Source organism: Cuculus canorus, chromosome W (genome assembly GCF_017976375.1).
Source record: "Cuculus canorus isolate bCucCan1 chromosome W, bCucCan1.pri, whole genome shotgun sequence".
NCBI classification, from domain to species: domain Eukaryota; kingdom Metazoa; phylum Chordata; class Aves; order Cuculiformes; family Cuculidae; genus Cuculus; species Cuculus canorus.
In genome coordinates this window covers 5854879-5880398 of record NC_071440.1, presented here as the reverse complement: position 1 = coordinate 5880398, position 25520 = coordinate 5854879, and the positions used below count along the sequence as shown (strand labels likewise).

The 25520-nt window shown below is 41.0% G+C and overlaps 1 protein-coding gene across 1 annotated transcript in view; it reads left to right on the top strand.

Annotated features, from left to right (window-relative positions):
• The first annotated feature begins 235 nt into the window (after positions 1–235).
• The window catches only part of LOC128850250 (homer protein homolog 1-like), a 94020-nt gene continuing 68735 nt past the window's right edge, over positions 236–25520 (top strand). Inside the window, exons 1-2 of the mRNA XM_054053247.1 lie at positions 236–397; positions 23138–23269. Of these exons, the coding sequence (XP_053909222.1) occupies positions 320–397; positions 23138–23269 (210 nt within the window). The 5' untranslated portion in view covers positions 236–319. The remainder of the gene's footprint in view (positions 398–23137; positions 23270–25520) is intronic.

Genomic DNA, 25520 nt, shown 5'->3' with positions numbered 1-25520 from the left:
ACTATCTTTATCTGACTCTACAGCTGGGTGCTGATTTCTGCTTTAGAAGGCTTGCATTTTGCTTACGTTTGTATATTAATGCACTTATCTGCTCAATGCAGCAACACATACAGAAGTTCTTAGGAAAACTTTATCATGCAAAGTTAAATGTGTACATCCCAGTGGGCACAACTGGCAGAACTTGTGTGCAACAATATTATGTACAAATCAGATTCATGACTCTTACTCTCTGTACTTTAGGGAACAACCCATCTTCAGCACCCGAGCTCATGTCTTCCAGATTGACTCAAACACTAAGAAGAAATGGGTTCCCACCAGCATGCATGCTGTTACTGTGTCCTACTTCTATGACAGCACAAGAAATGTCTACAGGATAATAAGTTTGGATGGCTCAAAGGTAAACTTTATTTCTGAGAACTTGCTTGCTGATTGACTTTTGTATTTATTTTCCAGTCTGATGTCCTTCATGTATCTGATCAGATGCTTTTGTCATTATCTAAGTAACAGATTACTGATGTGTTAAAATGTTTACATTGCTTCATTACATATTTTAAGTGTTTATTGGAAAATACTGTTTTCCATGCATTCCTATTTACTTTGATAAATCTATTGCTGAATTTAAGCAATGACCTGTTAGTTAATATTTTGAGCAGTCTAAAAAGACATTCCCTGTGAGATGCACTAAAAAGTACAGATAGGGTTACAGTAACCTATTTTCATCTCCACATTCAATGATGTTATCAATGTCATCGGCTTCAGCATTATGAAGGACATCTGTTTAATGCCCATAATCGCTTAGTAAATCCTTCTCTGTTATGTAATCTTCTATTTTTTTTCTGTAGAGAATGTGATGATTCCCTCCTAATAAAGCTCGCCATTATAAGCCTTTATTAGAACTCAGTTGGGTTGAGGGTTTTGGAGGATGTTTGGGGTTTTTTTGTTTTTTTTTCTTTGTTTTGCTTTGATTTGTTGTGTCGTTTTTTGTTTGTTTGTTTTTTAATGTAGGAAATGTGTTGAACTGCTATTGTAAGAAACCTTGTCTAAGAAATTAATTTGGAAGACTTGGAGAAAATATTTGACTGTTCCTTAGATTCTACCCCAAGTGGGTATAAAACCAGTAACTTTACAAATGGCATGTCAGAAATCTGCAGTAAGGACATTAAAGATACGCAGACTGAAATCAAAAGCTATAATCCTTTCGAGAGACTTTAATTTACAACTTATGGAGATGTTTCAGTTCAGAATGGTTGGAACTAAAATACTCTGTTAGAGCACAGCAGCATTAACGGAGATTTCTTGGCTATTTATTGAAAGCTGAAAAACATTACTTTTTTCTTTTTTAAATCTGAAGTATTACTGTTTTAAATGTGGAGGGAGAGTTTCTGTCATACAAAAGTATATAGGAATTTTCTGTCAAAGATCTCTATATGATACTGCTTTAGGTGATTGAGACTCTTGTATCAAAGCTTACCAAAATTTTTCCAAGTTTAACTTGGACTGTTTCTTACCTTCTCAGCACTCCTTCAAATTATTTTTTCTTTCTTTCAAATAATTAGAATACCTTTTGTGTGACTATTTATAAACGACTTTGGAATTGGAGCTATATACTGTATGAAATCAAGGCTACTAGTTGTAATCTGTAACATCTTAATTGATCTGCACAGTTTACAAAATCCTTATTCTGATATCCACTGTGATTCCACTGCATTTGTTCAAAACTGCAACTCTTGAAAAGTGGCTGCTGAGTTGCACTGTCAAGCAGTTGTTCATCTACTTATTTGCTCTTTTGTTTATTGCAGCATTTCCTTTATACTTGCAAGGTATATTGATAATACAATCTATCACTTTTATTTATTCTGTCTGTGATTACTGCAATCCTAATAATGTTTTCATCCAAGCATTACATGTCTAACATCTAGGATCTCAGTCATGATTAAGAAAGAGCCATTCTTTTAGGCATCACAGGTGAATAGCAGGGGGACCCATTGAAGAATTTTTAGTAGGATTTCAGCATAATTCCCAGAGTTTTTTGTTGGTTTTTTTTTTAATTATAGCCCCATCTCTTTTAACATATCTGCACATACATAACATAGTATGTACAAAGGGCTAAATATAAAGCATTCTTAAGTTCAGAGTGCATCCAGAGACTCTCTGCTGTATGGCATGCAGTTGGGTGTCAGTAACACTACTGGCATCTGGGCTTACAATGCCTTATGTTGTCGATTGGTCAGACAGAAGTGTTAAATTTGCAAAGCTATGCAATTTAATTCTCCACTTCTGAGTTTTGAAATGAAATGGAATAAAGTTGATTTCGTGCTTTTCTTTTAAAACAAATTTTACATTGAAAATGTCTCAAGATTGCATATTGCCAGCTGCCAAAACCACTTGTTTAACCATATTGATTTTGTAGCTCTCATGCCCCTCTCTCAGGGGGAACAGATATATGATCCAACTGGGTTTACTTGTAAACCTCTGTGCTGGTAGTGTTTACATCGCCCTGTGGGTTTTTACGTTGGAAATAATGACGTGCATGTGGCTGCTCAGTTACAGTGGCTCAGGCGCTGAGCAGTAAGTTCATGATGGCAACTCATGCGTATGTCCACTTAGACTGCAGTAAGGAAAGTTTGAGAGAGATACACTTAAGATTTGAATGATAATTCTGTTTCTGCCCCACACCTCCCTCTTTAGTTCAGTAGGTTCTAGTAGGAATTCTGGATAAAATTTAATTTGTGTACTGATTGTCTGAACATCATTAAATCTTCTTGAAAAATAAAAATACATTTTTAAGATGTAATCTTCACTCACTTCTGAGAGATGCTACCGTACATCACAGATTTCCCCTTGAATTTGCTTGTGGAGATATTTGGTCTATTTTGAGAGAGGGTTAGGTTTTTTTTTTTTCCTGATTCCATACTAATGGATCTATGAGCCAGATTCAGCTGAGATAGGTCCTATAGAAACAAGTTCTGCTTATTCTTTCTACATTCTGTGTAATGCCATTTTCAGAAGATATTGTCTCCTCTTAAAATACCTGGCACAAAAAATGATGCATCTCCCTCTAATCTGACTCCAGAAAACATTCTAGGACCATAAGGTGTTCAACGTACAGGCCATATTTTATAGTCTCATACAGTATCTGGATCCCTGTCACCCATATCAAGGAGATTCTGGTTTCTATGTCCTCTTCAGTAAATACCTTTTATGCAACCTTTTTCTCCTACCACTCTAGGAATCGAGAAAACCTGAGAAAGAAAATCTCTTATGTTACTAACCATGTTACTGTTGATGGCTTCCACATCCTTTAAGGATGTTTTCTTTAAAGTGTAAGAACTCTCAGTCCCCAGATGTAGGAAATCAGGCAGGGAAGGGAAGAGACCTGCATGGCTGAGTCGACACCTGCTGGTCAAACTGAAGAGCAAGAGGGAACTGCACAGGCAGTGCAAGCAGGGGCAGGGAACCTGGGAAGAGTCTAGGGATGCTGCCCGATTGTGTAGGGATGGGGTCAGGAAGGCCAAGGCGCAGCTGGAGCTGAACTTAGCAAGGGAAGTGAAGACTAACAAAGAAGGGCTTCTACAGATACATCAGCCAGAAAAGGAAGATACCTCAGACTTCTCCTCATCTGTTGATATGAGGTCACTATTTTTGTTCATCAGTTTCAAATTTCAGGATTTGATTGCAGCCTTCATAAATGTGAACAGATATTAGTGGCTATAACTCATCCAGATAGTGACTCTTGTTTTCAGAGGTAACTGCAGTAATAGTTAAAAGCAAATTTTCCCTTTTGGCATGGAGGCACTTTTGGTTTAGACCGTGGTATCTGTTCATATCTTTAAAAATGTTACCTCTGGGATACTTGTGTTCCAGTAGAATGCAGACTTATTTGGGACATATGCCAAAAGGTTTTCTGTGTTTAAAAGGACATAGATGATAGATGTTTTATTTTAACAGAAATTCTTTCTACTGGTTTAGTTGAATCTTTGAACCTCATGAGATTCACACAGGCCCACTTCTCCAGCTTGTCCAGGTTGCTCTGGATGACATCCCGTCCTTCTGGTGTGGCAACTGCACCACTCAGCTTGGTGTCATCTGCAAACTTGCTCAGGGTACACTTGATCTTGCTGTCTATATCATCAATGAAAATATTAAACAGCACTGGTCCCAGTACAGCCTTGGGGATGCTGATTGATGAGAAGCTTGACATGAGCTGGCAATATGCGCTTGCAGTCTAGAAGGCCAACCGTATCCTGGGCTGCATCAAAAGAAGCGTGGCCAGCAGGTCAAGGGAGGTGATTCTGCTCCTCTACTCCATTCTCATGAGACCCCACCTGGAGTCCTGTGTCCAGTTCTGGAATCCCCAAAATAAGAAGGATATGGAACTGTTGGAATGGGTCCAAAGGAGGGCCACAAAGATGGTCAGAGGGCTGGAGCACCTCTCATATGAGGACAGGCTGAGAGAATTGTTCAGCCTGGAAAAGAGAAGGCAGAGGGGAGACCTTATAGTGACCTTCCAGTACCTGAAGGGGGCCTACAAGAAATCTGGGGAGGGAATTTTTACAGAGGCTTGTAGTGATAGGCCGAGGGGGAATGGCTTTAAATTGGAGAGGGGAAGATTTAGGTTAGACATTAGGAAGAAATTCTTCATGATGAAGGTGGTGAGGCACTGGAACAGGTTTCCCAGGGAAGTTGTGGCTGCCCCATCCCTGGAGGTGTTCAAGGCCAGGTTAGATGGGGCCTTGAACAGACTGGTCTGATGGGAGGTGTCCCTACCCATGGCAGAGGGGTTAGAACTGGATGATCTTTAAAGTCCCTTCCAACCCAAACCATTCTATGGTTCTATATAAGGGGGGTGGTCAGCGGGGCAACAGTGCTCTGGGTGTCTTGGAGCAGCTGGACTGAGTTTGGGGTTTCGTAGTGCATTTTTTGGTTTTCTGCAGTTTCTGCGTTGCAGTTTCCATGCTGCAGGTCCACAACTTGGGATTCCGGATCAGGAGTTATTGGGTGTTGGTCTCCAGTTGGTGAACAACTTTGCATGATGTATCACTCCTTTTGTATGTTCTTTTACTCTTATTATTGTTGTTTTATTTTCTCTTCCTTTACTGTTCTATTAAACTGTTTTTATCCCAACCCATGTGTTGTACCTTTTCTTTTTTCAATGACCTTGGTTCTTTTTTAGGGGCTTAGGGCTAAGCCTAGTGACTGCGTTGTTCTTTGTTACTGGCTTGGTGCTGAACCATGACAACATGTAAGAAAGATTCTTCCTGAACTGTTATGCTCACCTTGTATGCTCCTTTCTGGGAAGTTTTAAGGATATTCTCTTTCACATGGGTGTTACAAAGCACCTACTAACCAGTGTTTTATGAAAAAGTGCTATGAATTATTTAATAGATGTGGCTGAAACTCTTAGTAGCACCAGACAGATGAGAAAGCATGCCTGCATTTCACTTCCAATACACATATCTGGGTTTATGGCTAGTCTTTCTTGTTCACGTTGACTGGTTATAAATTGTAATAACCATCAGTTTTTTAGTTAAATGGAACCCATTAGTGTCTTTATAAGAATTTTTCCTGATACACTTTAAGTCAACTGGACAGTTCCACATCACAGATTGGGATTATGTGAGACAAAGTTTAATGTGATGAAAATACTGTTGAAATCTATGGCAAAACTTTAGTTGGTTTCAGTGGAACCAGCATGCAAATGAATAGTCGTGTTTTTGGTTAAAATTAGCAGAAGTTGTATGCTGGAAGATGCACTTCTTCCATCCTGTGCTTAAAAACTATAGGAGAAAAATCTGTTCTAAGAATGTAGTGTGGATTGGCATTGTGAGTTGGCAAAGGCTAGCTTGTTTTATAAAGTAAGCTTGATTTTTACAAAAAAAAAGAAGCTGTTGGCAAAGGCAGCAGCCAGCAACAGACAACTGCATCTGGTAGAACAGATAGATTGGGTGGTGGTGTGACATTCATATCAACTAAGTGACACCTGGGGTGAGCCGGAGGCCTCACAGCCTGGTGTTGCTTCAGATAAAATGCAGACACTCCCAAAAGCAGGGACTGAGCTCCCCCAAAAGGAGTGACATGTTGGTAAGAATTGTGCAACTCTGACTCTTGTTGGATGTTGTCCCAGGAAAATAACTACTAACTCAATTTTTTTATTGTTACTTGCTTCATATATATATACACACGTACACATATATATATGTGCGCTAAGTGTTAGCTGGTCATAAGTATTTATAGCACTAAAATGCAGCAGTGAATTTATCACAGTAATCCTGTATTTGTTTTTATCTGTCGCTCTAATTAAATTACTTATCACCTCAGCATTTTGAAATTGTCTCCCTGAAGGGCTTTGCTGCCAGCCCTGTTTGGGCTGCAACCCACACTTATTAACCCTGTGAGTACCAGTCTCTAAGGAGACCCTCACAGGCAACCAGATTCTGACTTGCGGCAAAACACATTTAAGCATGCACACATAACCCTGTAGACATAAACCGTCAATCTAGTCTGGGACTAGAGATTGATCCAGCCGCACCTAGACATCTTTTCTGAGGGGCATTTAGAAAGTGAGGGGTTCCATTTTGAACCTTGTGACTCAACAGGAGGGCCTCCTTAGCCACCTGTCCGAATCTCACCTTTTTATCGTGACAGAAAATTGGCACAGTGAGCAGGGTTACCATGGATAAACTGCTGCAAAGGTATAAGTGTACATCATCCCAAGAGGATACTGAATGGGCTAAAAAGTTTTGGAAGTATGAGGATAAGCTGGTAGATTGTATAGAACCATGTGTAAGTGAACAAAAGGTTAAAAAAGGCAAAGGCAAGGGAATTGCCTGTCCTGTACTGAGGGCTTGCTTATCTTGCCTAGAAAAGGAAACTAACCATACTAACAAACCCCTTTAGCCTGAGCTAACTACAAATGTAGAGTGGGCTTCCCTGAAATCAGAGAATGAAGTACTGAAAACCCTCCTGAACCTTGAAAGGGAAAGCAGAGAGAAAATGGGGACACAATTAGAAACGCTCATGATTGAAAACCAAAACTTACAAAGAGAGAAAAAAGAACTTAAGTTGCTATTGGCTTTGGCTGAAAAACAGAAAAGAAAAATTAAGAAAAATTACAAGAAAAATTAAGTCTCCTGGTAAACCAAATACATCACGAAAATCCCCAGTGCTAGCCCCTATTGATCCAGCGAGATTAACTTTTCATCTGTGCCCTCTCGGATAGCCTAAAAACATATGTGGCTAACATCCAAGATAAAATTTGCACTGCTCGTGAGACAATTGCAGACCCTTATTGCACTTCTGGAGTGGGACACTCCGGTAGTGGAATTCAACATATCCCTACCTGGAGTGAGTTTGTACAAGATGTAGTGAATTATGGATGTCATATGTGTTGGGTCAGATTAAACACTGAGAAACCATCAGGAACTCCTAGGCAGGTTTGCCAGATCTCTGCCCCCAAACCTCGGCCAGAGCTTAAACCAAAGTTCATTAAAGAATGCAACAATCTCTGGCGAAGAGCTTTACAGCTGGGGGTGCCACATCAGTTACTGTATGGCATAACCATGTTGGACCTCTGGACTCTAGTACAGTCACTAAGACAAAAAACCAATTTAGCTGGGAAAAGTCAAACCGCCATAGATGAACTGGTTCCTGCTAACATGGAGCCTACAGCTCGGCTGCAGGATCTAATTGACTTAGAAAATACCCAGACAAAAGAACGCATATCCCCAGGGAGGGCTGTGAGCCACCCTACCTGACGGGTACTAGCTATACAATGGCTCTCTAATAAACAACATAAACCTGTCATTGCCATTCTGATAGGACCAAATAAATTTTGTGCAAACTTCCTTATTGATACTGGTGCTCATATGTCAGTAATTACTGCAAAAAACGCAGAGCGCTTAAATTTACACCTCAGTTGCTGTAAAATAAAATTTACAGGAACTGACAGAATTGTAAATGAATGTCCCACAGTGAAAATAGCTTTATGGCTCCCAGGTGAAAAGAAATAACCTCATACTGAAGTACTGGTCAGGGCTGCTAATGTTAATATGTTGGGATTCGATGTATTGTACGGTAAAATGTGGAAACTCCCAGATGGGTCAGTGTGGAGCTTTGCCATCCAAACTGATGAGCATACCCTTGTATCTAAATCAATAAATTTATTAGAGATATCTATGCCTTTGCCCTCTTCAAAACTTACAAACATAAAACAGTATCCTCTACCATCTGCTGCAACTTCAGGCATTGATGAGGTGGTAACTGATTTGGAGGAGAGAGGTGTTTTCTCTCGAGAACACTTTCCCTACAGTTCCCCTATCTGGCCAGTAAAAAAACCTAACGGACAGTGGGCTTGCAATTGATTATTGGCAACTGAATGCTGACACTGCACCTTTAACTGCTGCAGTGCCAAGTATCTCAGAACTGGTAACTCAAATTCAGGGGCCCTCCCATACATGGATGGCAGCCCTAGATGTAAAGGACATGTTTTTTATGATCCCACTACAAGAATGTGACAGAGCTTGGTTTGCTTTTACTTGGAAAGGGGTCCAGTGTGTATTTAATTGGTTACCCCAAGGCTATAAACATTCCCCTACTATTGCTCATAATGCACTAGCCAAGGTTTTGGCAAAAATCCCCATCTCACCGGGAGTCACAAAATATCAATACATCAATGACATGTTAATAGGGGGAGAGAACTCAGAAGAGGTCAAGCGTACCATGGAAAGCACATGGGGAAAAATTAATAACCCTGGAACTGGACATTCCTCCATCTACGTGTCAAGAACCTGCATAGAAAGTCAAATTTTCAGAGGTCTGATGGATAAAGGAGCTGTGTCCATTTCTTCTGATGCCCTGGAAAAAAAAACAGAGAAGGGGCAGAATCCATATAATTTAAAGGAGCTGCAGCAAATCCTGGGAACTTTGGACTATTGATGCAAACATATCCCCAGCTTTTCTATTGTTGCTCATCCCTTATGCAATTTACTCAGAGAAGGAAAATCATGGCAATGGGCAGAACAACACCAAAATGCACTAGAATTATTAGTACAAGAACTGAGGTTATTTCGACAAATAGGACCCATACATCTCATACATCTAACTGACCCTATCCAGGTAGAATGGGGGTTCAGTGAACACGGTTCTCATTGCAATATATGGCAAAAAGGGACGCAGGGACTCAAAAGACCACTGGAGTTTAGCTTCCACTCTTTCAATGATACTGAAATGAGGTATTCAGACCTTGAAAAGGGCTTACTGTCATTGGTATGGGCAGTAAAACAAGTGGAAAATACAAGAAAAGAACAGAATGTCATAATTCAAGGACCTTTTCGTCTTTTGGATTTGGACTAAAGTTCACAAAGGCACAGTGCCACCAGGTGGCGATGCTCAGAAGCCTGTGGTCTGTAAGTGGCATGCTTATCTAGAAGGTATCAATGATATTATGCCTTTCACAGAAGGTGATGTCAAGGTGTCTAAGTTGCAAAAAGATATAGACAGTATGTCCCATGACTGGAACATGGCTATCGATGGCTACAGGCTGTTCAGGAGAGACAGACCGGGAAGGAGGAGTGGAGGCGTTGCCCTCTATCTCAGGAAAGGGATAGAATGTGAAAAGCCGTCATTGAAGAAAAGCCACAAACAGGTTTTAGACTAGACATTAGGAAGAATTTCTTCACCATGAGAGTGGTGAGACACTGGAACAGGTTGCCCAGGGAGGTTGTGGATGCCCCATCCCTGGAGGTGTTCAAGGCCAGGTTGTTTGTTGTTCCAAACCCTGCCGAGCAGACCACCCCCAATTCAAGAAGCCTCTCCTTTAGAAGAAGATAGCCATCTCCAAGGAGTGTGGTTCACTGATGCTTCATCTTATAGGCAGAATAATGAATGGATGTATAAAGCTGTAGCCTTGGAAGTGTCCACAGGGAATAGAGTGAGCAAAACAAATCAAGGAAGTGCACAGGTGTGGGAATTAAGGGCTGTACCGTTAGCTGCACAGCATGGTGCTAATTATATTTATGCCAATTCATACACAGTTTTTAAGGGGGCTACCGAGTGGATAGGCCACTGGGCATCTAATGAATGGCAAGTAAATAGAACTCCCATCTGGCAGACTGACAGCTGGAAGCAATTATTAGAGATAGGAAAGCAGAGAACACTATATGTGGGGTGGGTAAAAGGACATGATCCGTCAGATTCCATTGCTGCTCATTTTAATCAACAAATTAACAAGCCTTACAAGATTACAACAGATTGAAAACAATGAATGGGAACACTTACTTGAATGGTTGTGTGTAAAATGAGGCCACTCTGGAGGAGTTGATCTGTACCAAGAAGGTATAGCCCGAGTATGTCTTGTATCAGTAAAGATGTGTAAACAAATAGTAAGTGCTTGTTCACAATGTCCCTTGCAGCTAAATCAACTACATCGGGACCATCTAAGTAAAGCACCTCCTCTGCATATTCAAGATAAGAAAACATTATGGCACACGTGGCAAATTGATTATGTAGGCCCGCTGCGACCCTTGGGAGGAAAGAAATATATATTAGTAGGAGTATAAGTCATTTCTGGAATTACAGTAGCTACAGCTGTTGCACCTGCCACTTGGGAAAACACTGCATAGCCTGAAGGAATGGTTTAGTGTGCTTCCCCTTCCTGAAAGAGATCCATAGTGATAACAGGTCACATTTTTCAGCTAAAGTGGTACAAGACTGGGATAAGGAGGAAAGTATCCAGTGGGTATTTCACACTCCATATTATCCCCAAGCCAATGGGATCATGGAACAAACTAATGGGTTGGTTAAGTGGTTTGCAAAGACCCACGAATCTGGGTGGCACTTATGATTATACGATACTATTTATCAATTAAATAATAGATGGAGTGGAGAAGGCTGTCCAAAAATGCAAGCCTTCTCTCCCTCCTCTAAAACTTTAATCCCAAAAATGGATAGCATAACTGGAGAAGATTCTACTGGCTTCTATGTGGGGCAACAGTAGCTATGGTATTAGCAACTCCAAAAAAAAAAATTATGTTTGGGAAGACAAAGATAGCTCTGGAAAGATCCACCAAATCAGCACTTGCTGGATACTGCCTCCTTTCTAACCCAATAACAGCTGGTTAATAGAACCAAGCAAAAATTTCTTGTTTTTAATTTACAGATAAACTGGAAAAATATGAAGAAACATGAACCAAGATTTATACACTCCATCATAAGAAGTGATGATGACTTTCTGTACCAGCTGGACCCGGAATGATTGAATCTTGAATGTGCTCTGAGCTTAACTGTTTAGTTATTGTTGTTGTTTTGTTTATACCATTAATTGATAAGTATAACCATAAATAGTTTTAAGCAAGCAGTTATAAGTTTTATATGTGTTTTTATTTTAGGTATAGTAATTATGTGTGTGTTCCATAGAGATTATAATCCACAAAACAAGAAAACTGCAGCGATGAAGAAGATGCAGACCTCGTAGTTTTCTCTGACTATATTCTTTTAATCAGCACAGAATACAGGAGTCATATTAAGAAAGTACTACTACTGCTTCTTCTACTGGCTTCTCTCATTCAGGCAGATGTTTATACAGTTCCTCAGTTTTCCGACCTTCAGGCAAACAGGATGTTTTTGGTTTTGTCTATTCCACACTCTCGTGACTGTTTTCAGCCATATCTCCAATTCACTTATTTCCAGGCGTTTTTTCCCAGCCTGGCCTTCTCACACATTCAGGATTTGCTATCCTGTGTGTCGAGTGCAGAACATCTGGTCTTTTTAATAATGTTTATTCTGATATGCTTGGTACCAGCTTCATGCTTTATCTTAGTCCCAATTAATCTTCCATATGCTTGGCGTTGCCTCCACAGAAAACCTTAGGTATGATAGAAGAAAATACAGTCTTTAATTTGTTACAAGGATTTCTTAGAATGATGAATTGGACTCAGAGGACCACTTGTCTGATGCTGCCAATAACACCTGCAGAGGGACTCCCTTTTATAGTTATTCCCCTTGACCTAGAAGGAGCATTACTAGATTTATGGAAAATAGAAAATAATACCATATCAATACCATGGGGATGTATCATCTACAAACATTATACTTACTCCCCAGGTCTTAATTACTCCAACACATGGACTAACTGCAACTGCGCTTGAGAACTGGATGAAATTCTAGGCAACAAAGTAAAATTAACTATTGATTGTACTGAGGTTCCCTGGCTTGACCAGCCTTCTCGACCATTCTGGGTCTTACTCATTTCCTTCAAATATAATATTCCAGTACAAGCTAACTAGTGTATTGAATTTCCCTCTAATCAGGGATCCAAATGTAGTCCACGATCTAATAATGTCCCCTGTATGTGGACCATCACTGATCATAGAATCCGTTTTACAGAATGGGGACAAAGCCCCCTGATTACGATGCTGTCAGGGCCAGTCCAATTATGGAATTGTAACAATAAAATAACTTGTTCTAATATTGATGATCATCCATGGATATGGTTAATCTCAGACCTTTACCATGCTCTAAGAAGTGTATGTTTGTGTTATAATTATAGTGCTCTAATCCCTAAGATGAGGTCAGATTGTATAACAAAGGTAGCACCCAAAAAGGTTAACAGATGGACATATAATGTCATCTCTAATAACAAGCCCAAACCATGGGCCAAACAATGTCGTGTCCCTTTTCAACATTATCTAAATGGACATGATCATCTCAATGAAATAGTAAACAGTACATGTAGTACCTTAATGCTACCTGCATGACCTGAAACTGTATGGGTATGTTCTGATGGTCAAATATCTGATTGCATTCAACCCTATTGTGATGGATTGGAATGCACCCTATGCATTCCAAGTTTGTGTCCTACTATAGCCTTTAACTTTGTTCAATCATTAAAGCAAACACAAAGGCATAGAGTTAAAAGGCAGCCACGAATGTGGAATTCTATGCAAAAAGATCAGCATCTTTTTGCCTGGCCAAGCTATTATACACCAGTGATGAGAATAGAATTGACAATGAAGGCATTTTGGGGTTCTTGGACAGTCATAACGAATAATCAATTATATATAGAAAATCTAACATGGCAAGTCTAACTTCTACCTAATTGGACTAGAACAGTAGTTAATTCATTTAACTTGCAGCTGATGAGTGAAAGCAGACAAGGGGGGTTGGGAGTCTTCGCTAGAGGCCGGCGTTGCTCGCCTTGAAGACCTTGGAAGATGGAAGACTGGAGCGAACTTTCCAGAACTAATTATAATACAAAGCGGGGATAGGGTATGAATATGTAGTAGGCGCTTATATCTATGCATGTCTTTACACTATAAGTAGCTGCTGGTTAAGGTGTACGGTGTGCAAGGTAGGAGGAGAACTCCCTTGCACCCCACTGCTGGAAATAAACATACCTGCTTTATAACTCATTTTGGGTTATAGGGTTTGATTCCACAAAACAATTTGGCACCCCAGATGGGACACCCTTTCTGCCCGACTGCAGGATCGGTGGGGAGTGGGACATTCTAAGGCATGCCCTGGTAAGCTATTTCTCCGGAGAATCTCCCATCTCTATCCGATCGCTGTGGGGGGAGAGACAGCCCATCAGCGGGCGGACCAGGTATGTGATTTATGTATAATATGGTGTGATAATTTGGATTTACCTGCAGGGTAGTAGGGGACAAGTCTGTAAATCGTTGATGGGATGCCTCATGTGATGATGAAGGGTTAGGGTCATTTTTCCAAGACCCCATAAGTCCACAAGGGGGGATATGAGGAAGTGGCACTGCCCGCTCCTGGGTAAAATAGTGAATTCGCTGCTGTGGTCTGGTATGGTGCTCCCTGCTGTGATAGCAAAGGACCAGGTAAAATATAATCCCAAGATTCTCATTAGACGGAGATGCAGAGTGAGGGATTATGGTATAATCCCAAGATTCTCATAAGGTGGTGAACGCAGAGTAAGGGATTATGGTATTATATATGATATTATAGATAAGATAATATTATATTATAATATTGTCATGAATTGGGTACTCCTTGCTGAGGAAGCAGGAGTGCTGCATATGAGATCATCTTCTACACCTATTGCAAATCTTCAGCATCGGTACCGTGTATATTTTAACATCATTAAGAGCTCATTTTAAATTTCTCCTAAAATGTGGAGTGTTTGTATGTGAGTGCGTGGTATCGTGAGACATGCAATTGAGCGCAAAGCGAGTGTGGAGTTCAGATTCGCGGTTCTGCTCTCCTGCAAAGGAAGCAGCTGGAGACAAACGAAGCGAGTGATCACTGCTATACATTGTGTGTTTTATGTCGTAAGTATACTCTGTGAATTGTTTGATGTATAACAAAGTACCAGCGGAACTGAGAGGGATAGCTTAGCAGGGGCCGTTCTTCCTCCATAGACAGGAGCCAGAGGCGGACTGAGCTCAAAATGTTGAAAGACCGGCAAATTGTTTAGAAGCCCTGTTTGTCTTGATTCTAGGAATGCACCTATGAAGCCTTTTAATTCCAAACATCCATTGAGCCGGCAAATGGGTATATTTACCTCGGACCTTTGGGATGGAAGGCTGCAAAGGATGAAATTTTAAAATACCTAGCATAGAAGAAGGAAAAGAAAAAAACAGGAGAAAAATGGGCTGAGAGTGCCCCTCCCTTTTCCCCCATTCCTGGTATACAAGTTATGGGAGTTAGGTGCCGTGTGTGTGAGTTAACCCTTCCCCTCCCAGAATGTGAGTTAAGTGTTTTGTATTACAGAAAAGAATAATTTGAAAGTGTAAAAGCAAAAGGTTTGCATAGACAGAGGGACAGGATTCTGCAGACTGCGGGAATGGATCAGATTTCGTGTTCGGACTACTATAAAGTTTTATTGTGCTATTCAGCTAGGTTGAGATCACTCTATTGTCCTGAGTGTCTGTAATCTGTAGAGGAGAATTGTTGTTGCTAGTCTTCTGGGAAGTCCCTAAAAACTTAAGAGACAGGACATGTGTAAGTGTTTAAATGGTTTGTGGAAGTTTGAGAAAGGTAGAGTCGGAAGGTAGTATAATGGGGGCAAAAATCGAGCAAGAATTTCCTCGGGCAAGCCCATTAGGGTGCATATTACAGCACTGGAAGGAATTGGTGGGGGGAGCTGGAGGCTCAATGAGTAAGAAGAGGATTACAGTACCGGTTTGCAACTAATGTTGTTTTTAAAGAGAGGGAAAGTGGAATGAAGTGTTTTTCACCCTCCAAAACCATCCAGAGTGACAAAGGGACAGTGGGAATTTGTCATTGTAGGACCCTATGGTACTCGCCCTTGAGGGGGAAAATAACAATTTAAAGGTAAACTGAGGTGGTGTTGTGTGACATGCAGTATTGAGCAAGGGTGCACTAGAATAAATAAGGCACCAAACACCAGAACAGAACAAGATTTATCTGATTTGCTTAAGCCTTCCCCTCCATCACAGGAATGGGATACGGCTCAGACGGGTTTCCCCCTGAATAGCCCGGTATCTTCCTGCATCAGGGAAAGGTCTGCTTTGACAGTTTTACAGACACCTCTCTGGGAAGAATGAGATGGGAAAAAAAAAAAAAACCCAAACCAACAAGAAAAAACAAAACTGATTGTTAAAGTGTAGGGGATTTGGTAAGAGTCTTTCCCATCCAAGACCAATGTGGGATCCAGACAGATCTAAACATGTAGAAAAATTACAGGTATATCACAAGTGACTCTCTAAGGGAATGAAAAGGGCCATTCCCAAACAAGTAAACAAGGTGCCTCTAAATCACCATATGAATTCCTAAATCGACTGAGGGGTATAATGTGCTGCAACACTACTGGATCCTGGGTCAAGGATAGGAATACAACAACTAGGTTTTTGTTTTGGACCAGTCTAAAAGAGGAATAGTAGAACATGTGGAGGAAGATTGACGGGGACCTGGGGAATCCACCCTAGTGAATCCACTAGTTATAATAAAGCCAGGGAAAGAGGAGAAGAAAGTAGAATTTTAGTTGACGCAGAGGCAATGTATTCAGTTTTGAACTAACCTTTGATGTCCCTAGGAAATGTCTACATCATGGTAAAAGGGGCAACTGGCCAAAGTGAAAAGGTGTATTTTCGTGAACTTCTACGATATAAACTGGGAATACAGTGGGGCATCCACAGATTCTTGTACATGCCCAACTCCCCGAAGGCACTTTTGGGGAGAGATTTATTAGAACAGTTGAAAAAATAAAATTTGAAAAGGGAGAGATTACTCTCGAGGTAAATGACCAGCAGTATATGCAAATAATAGGTTTATCCTTAGTCAGTGTTCCCATGGAAGGAAAAATCAGCGAAGAAATCACGAACCAGGTATACCCCAAGGTATGGGCCACCGATGTGCCTGGGACTTATGGGCTGTAAATAAAATAACAAAACCCTTTACCCGGTAGTGGCAAATTCATATACCCTGTTAACTGTACTAATAATTGAACTAACCTGGCTTACTGTTTTAGACCTGAAGGATGCCTACTTTTGCCTCCCTCTCCATGAAGCCAGCCAGAAAATATTTGCATTTGAATGGAAAACCCTGAAAGCAGGTGCAGAACTCTACTCACCTGGATATTTGGTAATCAACTTGCAAAGGATCTTGAGGCCTGGAAGCCCCACCTGAGGAAGGGAGACTGTTGCAGTATGTAGATGATACCCTGATTGCCACCAAGACAATGCTTGCATGACCTGGATGGTGAGTCTGTTAAACTTTTGGGGGCTCCAGGGATACCGGGTATCTAAAAGAAGGCCCAAATAATGCAATCTATTTGGCCTATGAAATCAGCGCTGGACGTAGAACTTTGGGACAGGCCTGAAAAGAGGCAATATACCAAACCCTGAGACTGTAAACAGTGAAGGAGTTACAAACTTTCTTGGGGATGACTGGGTGGTGTTAGCTATGGATCTATACCTATAGACGGCTTGTTAAACTCCTGTATGCACTAACCACCACCGAACAGAAATATCTCCAACGGAGCAAAAAGGCTGTGCAAGCCTTTGAACAGCTGAAGAAAGCCCTGATGTCGGCCCCGGCCTTAGGACTTGCAGATGTGAGTAAGCCATTTTTCCTTTTCTCTCATGAGAAGCAAGGGATTGCCCTAGGGCCTGGCTGTTTATGAGCAGTTGCAGCCATCATGCTCAACATCCAGGAGGCATGAAGATTTACCCTGGGCCAGAAAATGACTGTGTTAGTGTCTGGAAGCGAAAGGTGGGCACTGACTTTCTCCACAAAGGTTCCTAAAACACCAAGTTATAATGGTGGAACATGATATGGGAATTGTGGTTACTAACATCATCAACCCAGCTTCTTTTCTCAGTGGGAATACAGGAGAACCAGTGCACCAGGACTGCTTAGAGACCATCAAGGCCACATACTTGAGCCGTTCGGACCTGAAAGACAGTCCCATGGAAGACGCTGAGGGCTGGTTCATGGATGGAAACAGCTATATCTTAAGCAATAAAAGACATGCCAGGGCAAAACAATCAAGTATGCAGAGGGATCCTGAGACTGCTGGAAGCAGTCCAGCTACCTGAGAAAGTGACAATCATGCACATCAAGGCGCATCAGAAGGTGAATTTGGAATTGGGGAGAGGAGATGAGCTGGCAGACAGAGAGGCAAAACTGGCAGCCAAAGGTGAGGTAAAATCAAAAGGGGCTTTGATCCCAGACAGGTGAATCTCCCTAGAAGGTAAGCCAGAATATACCAAGGAAGATCAGATAATCAGAAATTTATAATAGACCTGGAAGGCTCATATATTAAAGTGGGATGTGTCCTCACTCCACAAGGGAAACTAATCATTCCCCCTTATTTAACATGGCTTTTGATGAGGAAAGAACACAGGAAGAGACATGGGGGGGGGGGGGGCAGAAGCTTTATATAAACACCTAATTAAAGGGATTGCAGCTAGAAATTTATACACCATTGTGAGACAAGTGGCTCAGCAGTGTGACCTTTGCCTCCAGACTAATCCCAAAATTACCCCAAACCAGAAATGGGCCAAATTGGAAGAGGCAACGGGCCTGGACAACAATGGGATTGATTTTTCGGAACTCCCAAGACAGGGGGGATGTTGATACTTATTGGTATTAACTGGTACCTTTTCAGGTTGGCCGGAGGCATTCCCTGCTAGAACAAGGAGATAACCAGAACATTAATACGGGAGATGATACTATGCTTTTGGGTTCCAACAACTATGTCTCCTGATAGGGGACCATATTTTATCTCAGAAGTAGTACAACAGATCAGTCATTATTTGTGTATGAAATCATGACCTCCTACATGGTGGCATTGGACAAACGGCTCCAAAAGATTGAAAAACATGAGACTGAGACGTGAAGTATGGGTTTGGATGAACCTGTGCATAACATACGACCTGGAGATTATGTATATGTAAAGTCTCTTGCAGAGAGGACTCTGGAACTGCAGTGAGAAGGACCATTCCAGATGTTCCTTGCCTCCTTCACAGCAATCAAAATCAAGGAGCAGAATGCATGAATCCATCACACCCGAGTGAAAAGGCACATAGATCTCCATGGAAGGTCACGCAAGTCCAACCAGGAAAATTATTTTTCTCATGATAATAATTATAATACAGGGAGGTAAAGGTACCTCTAGCCAAAAGAATACTGAGTGGCCTTGTTCTCAAGCTTTTATTGAATATACTGGAGCCCTGGGAAATATTCTGAATCAAAAGGGTTTAAATCTATCATCTGTGGATATGCGTGAAAATCAAGTATATATGAGGCAAGAATGGAATGTGGATAGAGAACAGGGGATTCAACAGCTTCAGGGGTCTGTAGGAGGAGAAATCAAAGTAGGATGCTGAATGGTTAATAGGACTATCCATAAAAATGCATCCCAAATTACTATCTCAACTACGCCTACAGATAAGAATACAAAGACCTGTATTTCTAATGAATTAGACTGTTGGCATAATTTTACATTAGTACAGACCGTTAAGGTGGTTTGTCTCTGGGCCTATGATACCATTGGGCTCTCATTCAAATTTAAAATAAATATTATAGCAAATGCTGTTCAACCCAGAATGGTCTCTTAAACATGTTGAACTCTTAATGCAAACTGATATTTCTGAAATTCAACCAGCAGGCTCTCATTTCCTAGGAACATCCTTCGAGGGCTGGACAACCTGGCTGTGAAAACAAGTGCCCTTCAGGGGCAGAAAACAAAGGGGCCTAACAGGAGTGTTACAGACAGGATCGGAGGTCCTAAATGGAATTGACTATCAGAAATGTTACCAAAGTGGGAAAAGATAGAGGGAACAAGACCATGAATTAATAGGAAATGCACTCGGTGTGATCCAAGAAAACGTTTCTTTGGCCCTCAGTTGTATACAGGCACAATTATGGATGCAATCAGTAGCCGCCTTAATCATAAGAGAAGGTGGTGAGGGTACTTTCCCACCGATATCTGGAAAGTGGTTTGGGACAGTGCCACTGGCTTAGAGAGAAAGCTTCAATCCTGGTAGACTCTGGTAAATTTCACCTATGACCCCATCACTAATACAGCCACAGCCTTTGTGTTTACGATACGTAACTCTGCAATATGTGTAATCCACTCCATCATTGCCTTAGGATTAAGCCATGATAAAACTGTATTCTGTCCTTCTGAACATAGAACATGGGCACAAATACTGAATGGGAAATGGCAAACTGTAAATTTAGAATCTTGTATTACATGAGAACAAGGATTCGTTTGCTAAATAATGCAATCGATGCTCAAGATATCTGCCTCGACACTGAGCAAAGCATCTGTCACTTTAAGATCCATCTAGATGCTAATCCAAGGACTGTACTTGTATATATGGGCCAGGGTTGTGTGTGTTTGAGAACTGCTTGTACCTCTGTAGTAATAGACGAGATAGTTATGGATAGTAAGAATCATTCAAATTTCTAATTTCTGTATTTGTAGTCTTGTTAAGACTTGTTAAGACTGTTGGGTGTGACTTTTCTTATTTAGCACCAGTCATATCCCATCAGCTGATAAAATGCAATTGTACAATAATATAAGTATTATCACCTATACCTATTGGAGTGAATCTTACATTGGTAAAATAATTAATGAAACAGTTAATGAAACATCAAGACTTAATTACAATTTGTAAAAGAAAATGTGAACCATCATTGGAGGCAACTAAACAACAGTTGGTCCCCTACTGCGACTGGCATTCTAAATAAGTTGTTTCACCCCATTATTGTCCTTTTGATGCTAGTTTTAGTTAGCTTTGTTTTCTCTGCTATGTTATTTATTTGGAATTGGAGAATGCTATAACGACTAACAATTTTGACTTCTATGTCTAGTGCCCATGAGAATGCATTAAAAGGGTAATTTTCCAACAAAATATCATACAATTCCCCTTTGAAAGATAAATTACAGAGCTGGCAAATGAATTTGCCCATGTTAAAAAGACAGGGAGGAATTGATGAGCGAAAGCAGACAAGGGGGGCTGGTATTATTCGTTAGAGCTTGTTGTTGTTCGCCTTGAAGATCTTGGAAGTTGATAATGAAGGAGCCAGCTAGCAGAAGTTTACTGATAAGTAGGCATTGGAATGCAGAAAGCTGGCTGCATTTGGTTCAAGAGTTTGAAAACAGCCAGAGGAGACCAAGTCTGCGCAAAGTTCAAAAAGAAACATATTCATCCCAAGGAAGACTTCCTACTTCATCCCTAAGACCCCGGACCACGACTACCAGGAGGCACCACGCAGGCGTAAGACTGGAGCGAACTTTCCAGAACTAATTATAATACAAAGCGGGGATAGGGTATGAATATGTAGTAGGTGTTTATACCTATGCATGCCTTTACACTATAAGTAGCTGCTTGTTAAGTTATACAGTGTGCAAGCTAGGAGGAGAACCCCCTTGCACCCCAGCGCTGGAAATAAACATACCTGCTTTATAACTCTTTTTGGGTTATAGGGTTTGATTCCTCAAAACACAGCTACAGACCACATACAAGATGACGCTACAAAGCAGATTAGACTTAGATATGATTTTGTTAAAGGAAACTGGTGTTTGTGGATGGCTGAATTCTACCTATCCTGATGAAACATATTGCACGTCTATTCCAAATGTGTCCACCACCTTACAGCAAGTCATGGGTGAAATGTGAAAGACTGCGGAACAGTCCCGGGAGCTCTGTGAAGACATGAAACAGAAGCCCGGAGAATGGATGGGGTGGATCTCAAAAAATTCTACTTGGTTTGGACTGAGCATTAGCAGGTGGATGCAAACTCTAATCCAATATGTATTACTGTTTGTTGTGCTCATTATTATTGTTTGTGTTGGTTTATCAGTTGTAAAACCTATATTAGTTGACAATTTAAGAACACATATTAGAGCTTATGAATCTGAATATGTACCCTTAGTACCTTCTCCTAGGAAAGAAGATGGATCCCTCGACCTGTCCAAATCCAAATTATCTGATATTCCTCTTGGTAAGATGTGACTATAGTCATGGGGTGGACTGTAGTGTGGAGTGGCTAAGCCCTGTGGCATTGTGAGTTGGCAAAGGCTAGCTTGTTTTACAAAGTAAGCTTGATTTTTACAAAAAAGTAGCTGTTGGCAAAGGCAGCGGCCAGCAACAGACAACTGCATCTGGTAAAACAGATTGATTGGGTGGTGGAGTGACATTCGTATCAGCTAAGTGACACCTGGGGTGAGCTGGAGGCCTCACAGCCTGGTGTTGCTTCAGATAAAATGCAGACACTCCCAAAAGCAGGGATTGAGCTCCCCGCCCCGGAGGCATGAGGAACAGCTGAGTCCCTGCTTCTGAGGACACAAGCGATCTTGCCAAGGGCCAATCAACACATACCAATGGACTCAGTCCCACCTTGACAAGAGGTGCCAGAAGGTTTTCAAAAGGTATAAAATTGGCACCTGAGACCCTTTTGATTTGAGAGGAGGAGTCACACAACCACCTTACCTGATGACAGATCAACGGGCCTGGACCTATCTTCCTTTCCCCAAAAAGGGGTGCCATGTTGGTAATAATTGTGCAACTCTGACTCTTGTCGGATGTTCTTCCAGGAAAATAACTACTAACTCGATTTTTTTATTGTTACTTGCTTCATATATATATATATATATATGTATATAGATATATATGCGTGCTAAGAGTTAGCCGGTCATAAGTATTTATAGTGCTAAAACGCAGCAGTGAATTTATCACAGTTATCCTGTATTTGTTTTTATCTGTTGCTCTAATTAAATTGCTTATCACCTCAGCATTTTGAAATTGTCTCCCTGAAGGGCTTTGCTGCCAGCCCTGTTTGGGCTGCAACCCACACTTATTAACCCTGTGAGTACCAGTCTCTAAGGAGACCCACACAGGCAACCAGATTCTGACTTGCAGCAAAACACATTTAAGCACACACACATAACCCTGTAGACATAAACTATCAACCAAGTCTGGGACTAGAGATTGATCCAGCCGCACCTAGACGTCCTCTTTGAGGGGCATTTAGAAAGTGAGGGGTTCCATTTTGAACCTTGTGACTCAACAGGAGGGCCTCCTTAGCCACCTGTCAGCATCTTACCTGTTTAATGAGACAAAGAGTAGCTCTTCTTTTGTATTTGATGTATGACTCCATCACTGTTAGTCACGTTTGTGTGTATATAAAGGAAAAACAGATTCTTGAATACAGAAATTTTAAAATAAATTCTGCTTCTTGTTTTATTGCATGTTTTCCAAGGAGGATTACATATGCAATGGGGTAATGTAACTGTGGAGCTTACAGTGAATCTTGAGAGGCATTGCTTGAGAGGACAAAGAAATACACTTATGAGATAAAAAAAGACTTCACTAGTTCTTTTATTCTGATCTTATTAGCCTATGTGGATGCTTGAAAGGACTGTTATTATTTTCATAGACTTGCAAAGTATTAAATGACTGCTTGCGATTAAAACAGGTGCCCCCCCTTTTGTTCCTTTTCAAGAATGTATGCCAATATATGCTTTCATAATTTTAGCTGTGATTGAATTAGAAGAAAACTGTTCCCTAGTTGCAAGTTTGTCTCATTCATTGTATAGATACCTGTCTATAATACTGGCATATGGAATTATTGAGTAGTCTTTTAAAAAAAGAATCAAACCCATAGAACCCCTTTTTACATCTATTACTTTTTTTTTCAGGCAATAATAAATAGCACTATCACCCCCAACATGACATTTACTAAAACATCCCAGAAGTTTGGTCAGTGGGCAGACAGCAGGGCTAATACAGTCTATGGCTTGGGATTTTCATCTGAACATCACCTTTCAAAAGTAAGTATGACCAATGACAAGTATTCGGCCAGTAAAGAAGCTTAAGAGTATTCGATTCCTGCTGGTTGTATTTTGACTCAGTGCTCACTACTGTTGCTATTTAAAAATATTTTATATTTATTTATATTCTATATGCATCCTTATAATGTAAAAAGGTAAGACAATATTGTTATATAACACTTCGTTGCCCATGAATTTTCTTTTAACTGATTGAGGAAAGGAGGGAAATTTAAGCTATCATAGTGTATGCTGTTAATGATTTCTAGGTATTAATTTGTTAGGTTTGTTTCGTTAGATTTCTCTTCTTAAAAGTTGTTCTTCTGTTACAGTTTTTCATGATAGAATTTAAAGTAGCAGAAAGCCAAATGTATCCTGGGCTGCATCAAAAGAAGCATGGCCAGCAGGTCAAGGGAGGGGATTCTTCCTCTCTACTCTGCTCTTGTTAGACCCCATTTGGAATACTGTGTCCAGTTCTGGGATTCACAATATAAGAAGGATATGGAACTGTTGGAACGAGTCCAGAGGAGGCCACGAAGATGATCCGAGGGCTGGAGCACCTCTTCTATGAGGACAGGCTGAGTGAGTTGGGGTTGTTCAGCCTGGAGAAGAGAAGGCTCCAGGGAGACCTTAGAGCAGCTTCCAGTACTGAAAGGGGGCCTCCAGGAAAGCTGGGGAGGGGCGTTATACAAGGGCATGTAGTGATGGAACAAGGAGTAATGACTTTAAACTGAAAGAGGGTAGATATAGGTTAGATATAAGGAAAAAAAATCGTTACTGTGAGGGTGGTGAGGCACTGGAACAGATTTCCCAAAGAAGTTGTGGATGCTCCATCCCTGGAGCTGTTCAAGGCCAGGCTGAATGAGGCTTTGAGCAACCTGCTCTTGTGGGAGGTGTCCCTGCCCATGGCAGAGGGGTTGGAACTGGATGATCTTTAAGGTCCGTTCCAACCAAAACCATTCCATAGGGAAGGGGAAGGTCCCTTACAAACCACCAAACCATGATGGATAAGGGAAATGTTGTGGACATTGTGTACCTGGACTTTAGTAAAGCTTTTGACACAGTATCTCACAGTATCCTACTCAAGAAACTGGCCTGGACAGGCAAACCCTCTGCTGGGTTAAAAATTGGCTTGATGGCCAGGCCCAAAGAGTGGTAGTAAATGGAGTTAAATCCAGCTGGAGGCCAGTAACAAGTGGTGGCCCCAGGGCTCAGTGCTGGGTCCAGTCTTGTTCAATATCTTTATTAACTACTTGGATGAAGGGATCGAATGTGCCCTCAGCAGGTTTGCAGATGACACTAAACTAGGAGGAAGTGTTGATCTGCTTGAGGGTAGGGAGGCTCTACAGAGGGATCTGGACAGGCTGGATCAATGGGCTGAGGCCAATGGGATGAGGTTCAACAAGGCCAAGTGCGGAGTTCTGCACTTGGGACACAAAAATCCTGTTCAGCGCTACAGACTTGGGGAAGACTACCTAAAAGGAGGTTGTGGAGAACTGGGTATTGTTCTCTTCTCCCAAGTGATAGATGATAGGACAAGAGGGAATGGCCTCAAACTGTGTCAGGGGAATTTTAGATTGGACATTAGGAAAAATTTCTTCACAAAAAGAGTTATCAAGCACTGGAACAGGCTGCCCAGGGAGGTGGTTGAGTCACTATCCCTGGAGGTGTTTAAAAGACAGGTAGATGAGGTGCTCAGGGATATGGTTTAGTAGTGGATAGGTACGGTTGGAGTTGATGGTCTCTAAGGTATTTTCCAACCTAATGATTCTATGATTCTATTCTAGGATTCTGTGACTATGTAGTGTTTCTTCTGTGTCTAGATATAGAAAAAAATTGTTGGCAGTCTTCAGATGCATTTTTGTCTCTTAAGTCATATTCACTTTCACTTTTCTACTGTGTAGTGCATCAAACCACAGAGATTTCAAAATGTGCAGGCTTAATATAAAGCTAGTGGGAAAAATAATCAATGTAAAAGAAAACTATGTTTTCTTGTTAGAATACAAACATTGAAATTTTTACTAAAGAAACTCAATGCCCTATGAGATTTTTTTTCTGGTCTACTTATGCAGGAGGGAAGTCCACCTTAATACAAAGAAAGCAGTAACTCATTCTTCTCAAAGTGATAATATGGTTCTGGTCAGCACCTTTTCCACAATCCCTGTTATTACTGATACTACACTGGTACATAAGTCCAGGAAACTGTAAAAGCCAATGTTGTATTTCTCTGGATGAGGAGTTCCATTTTCAGTTT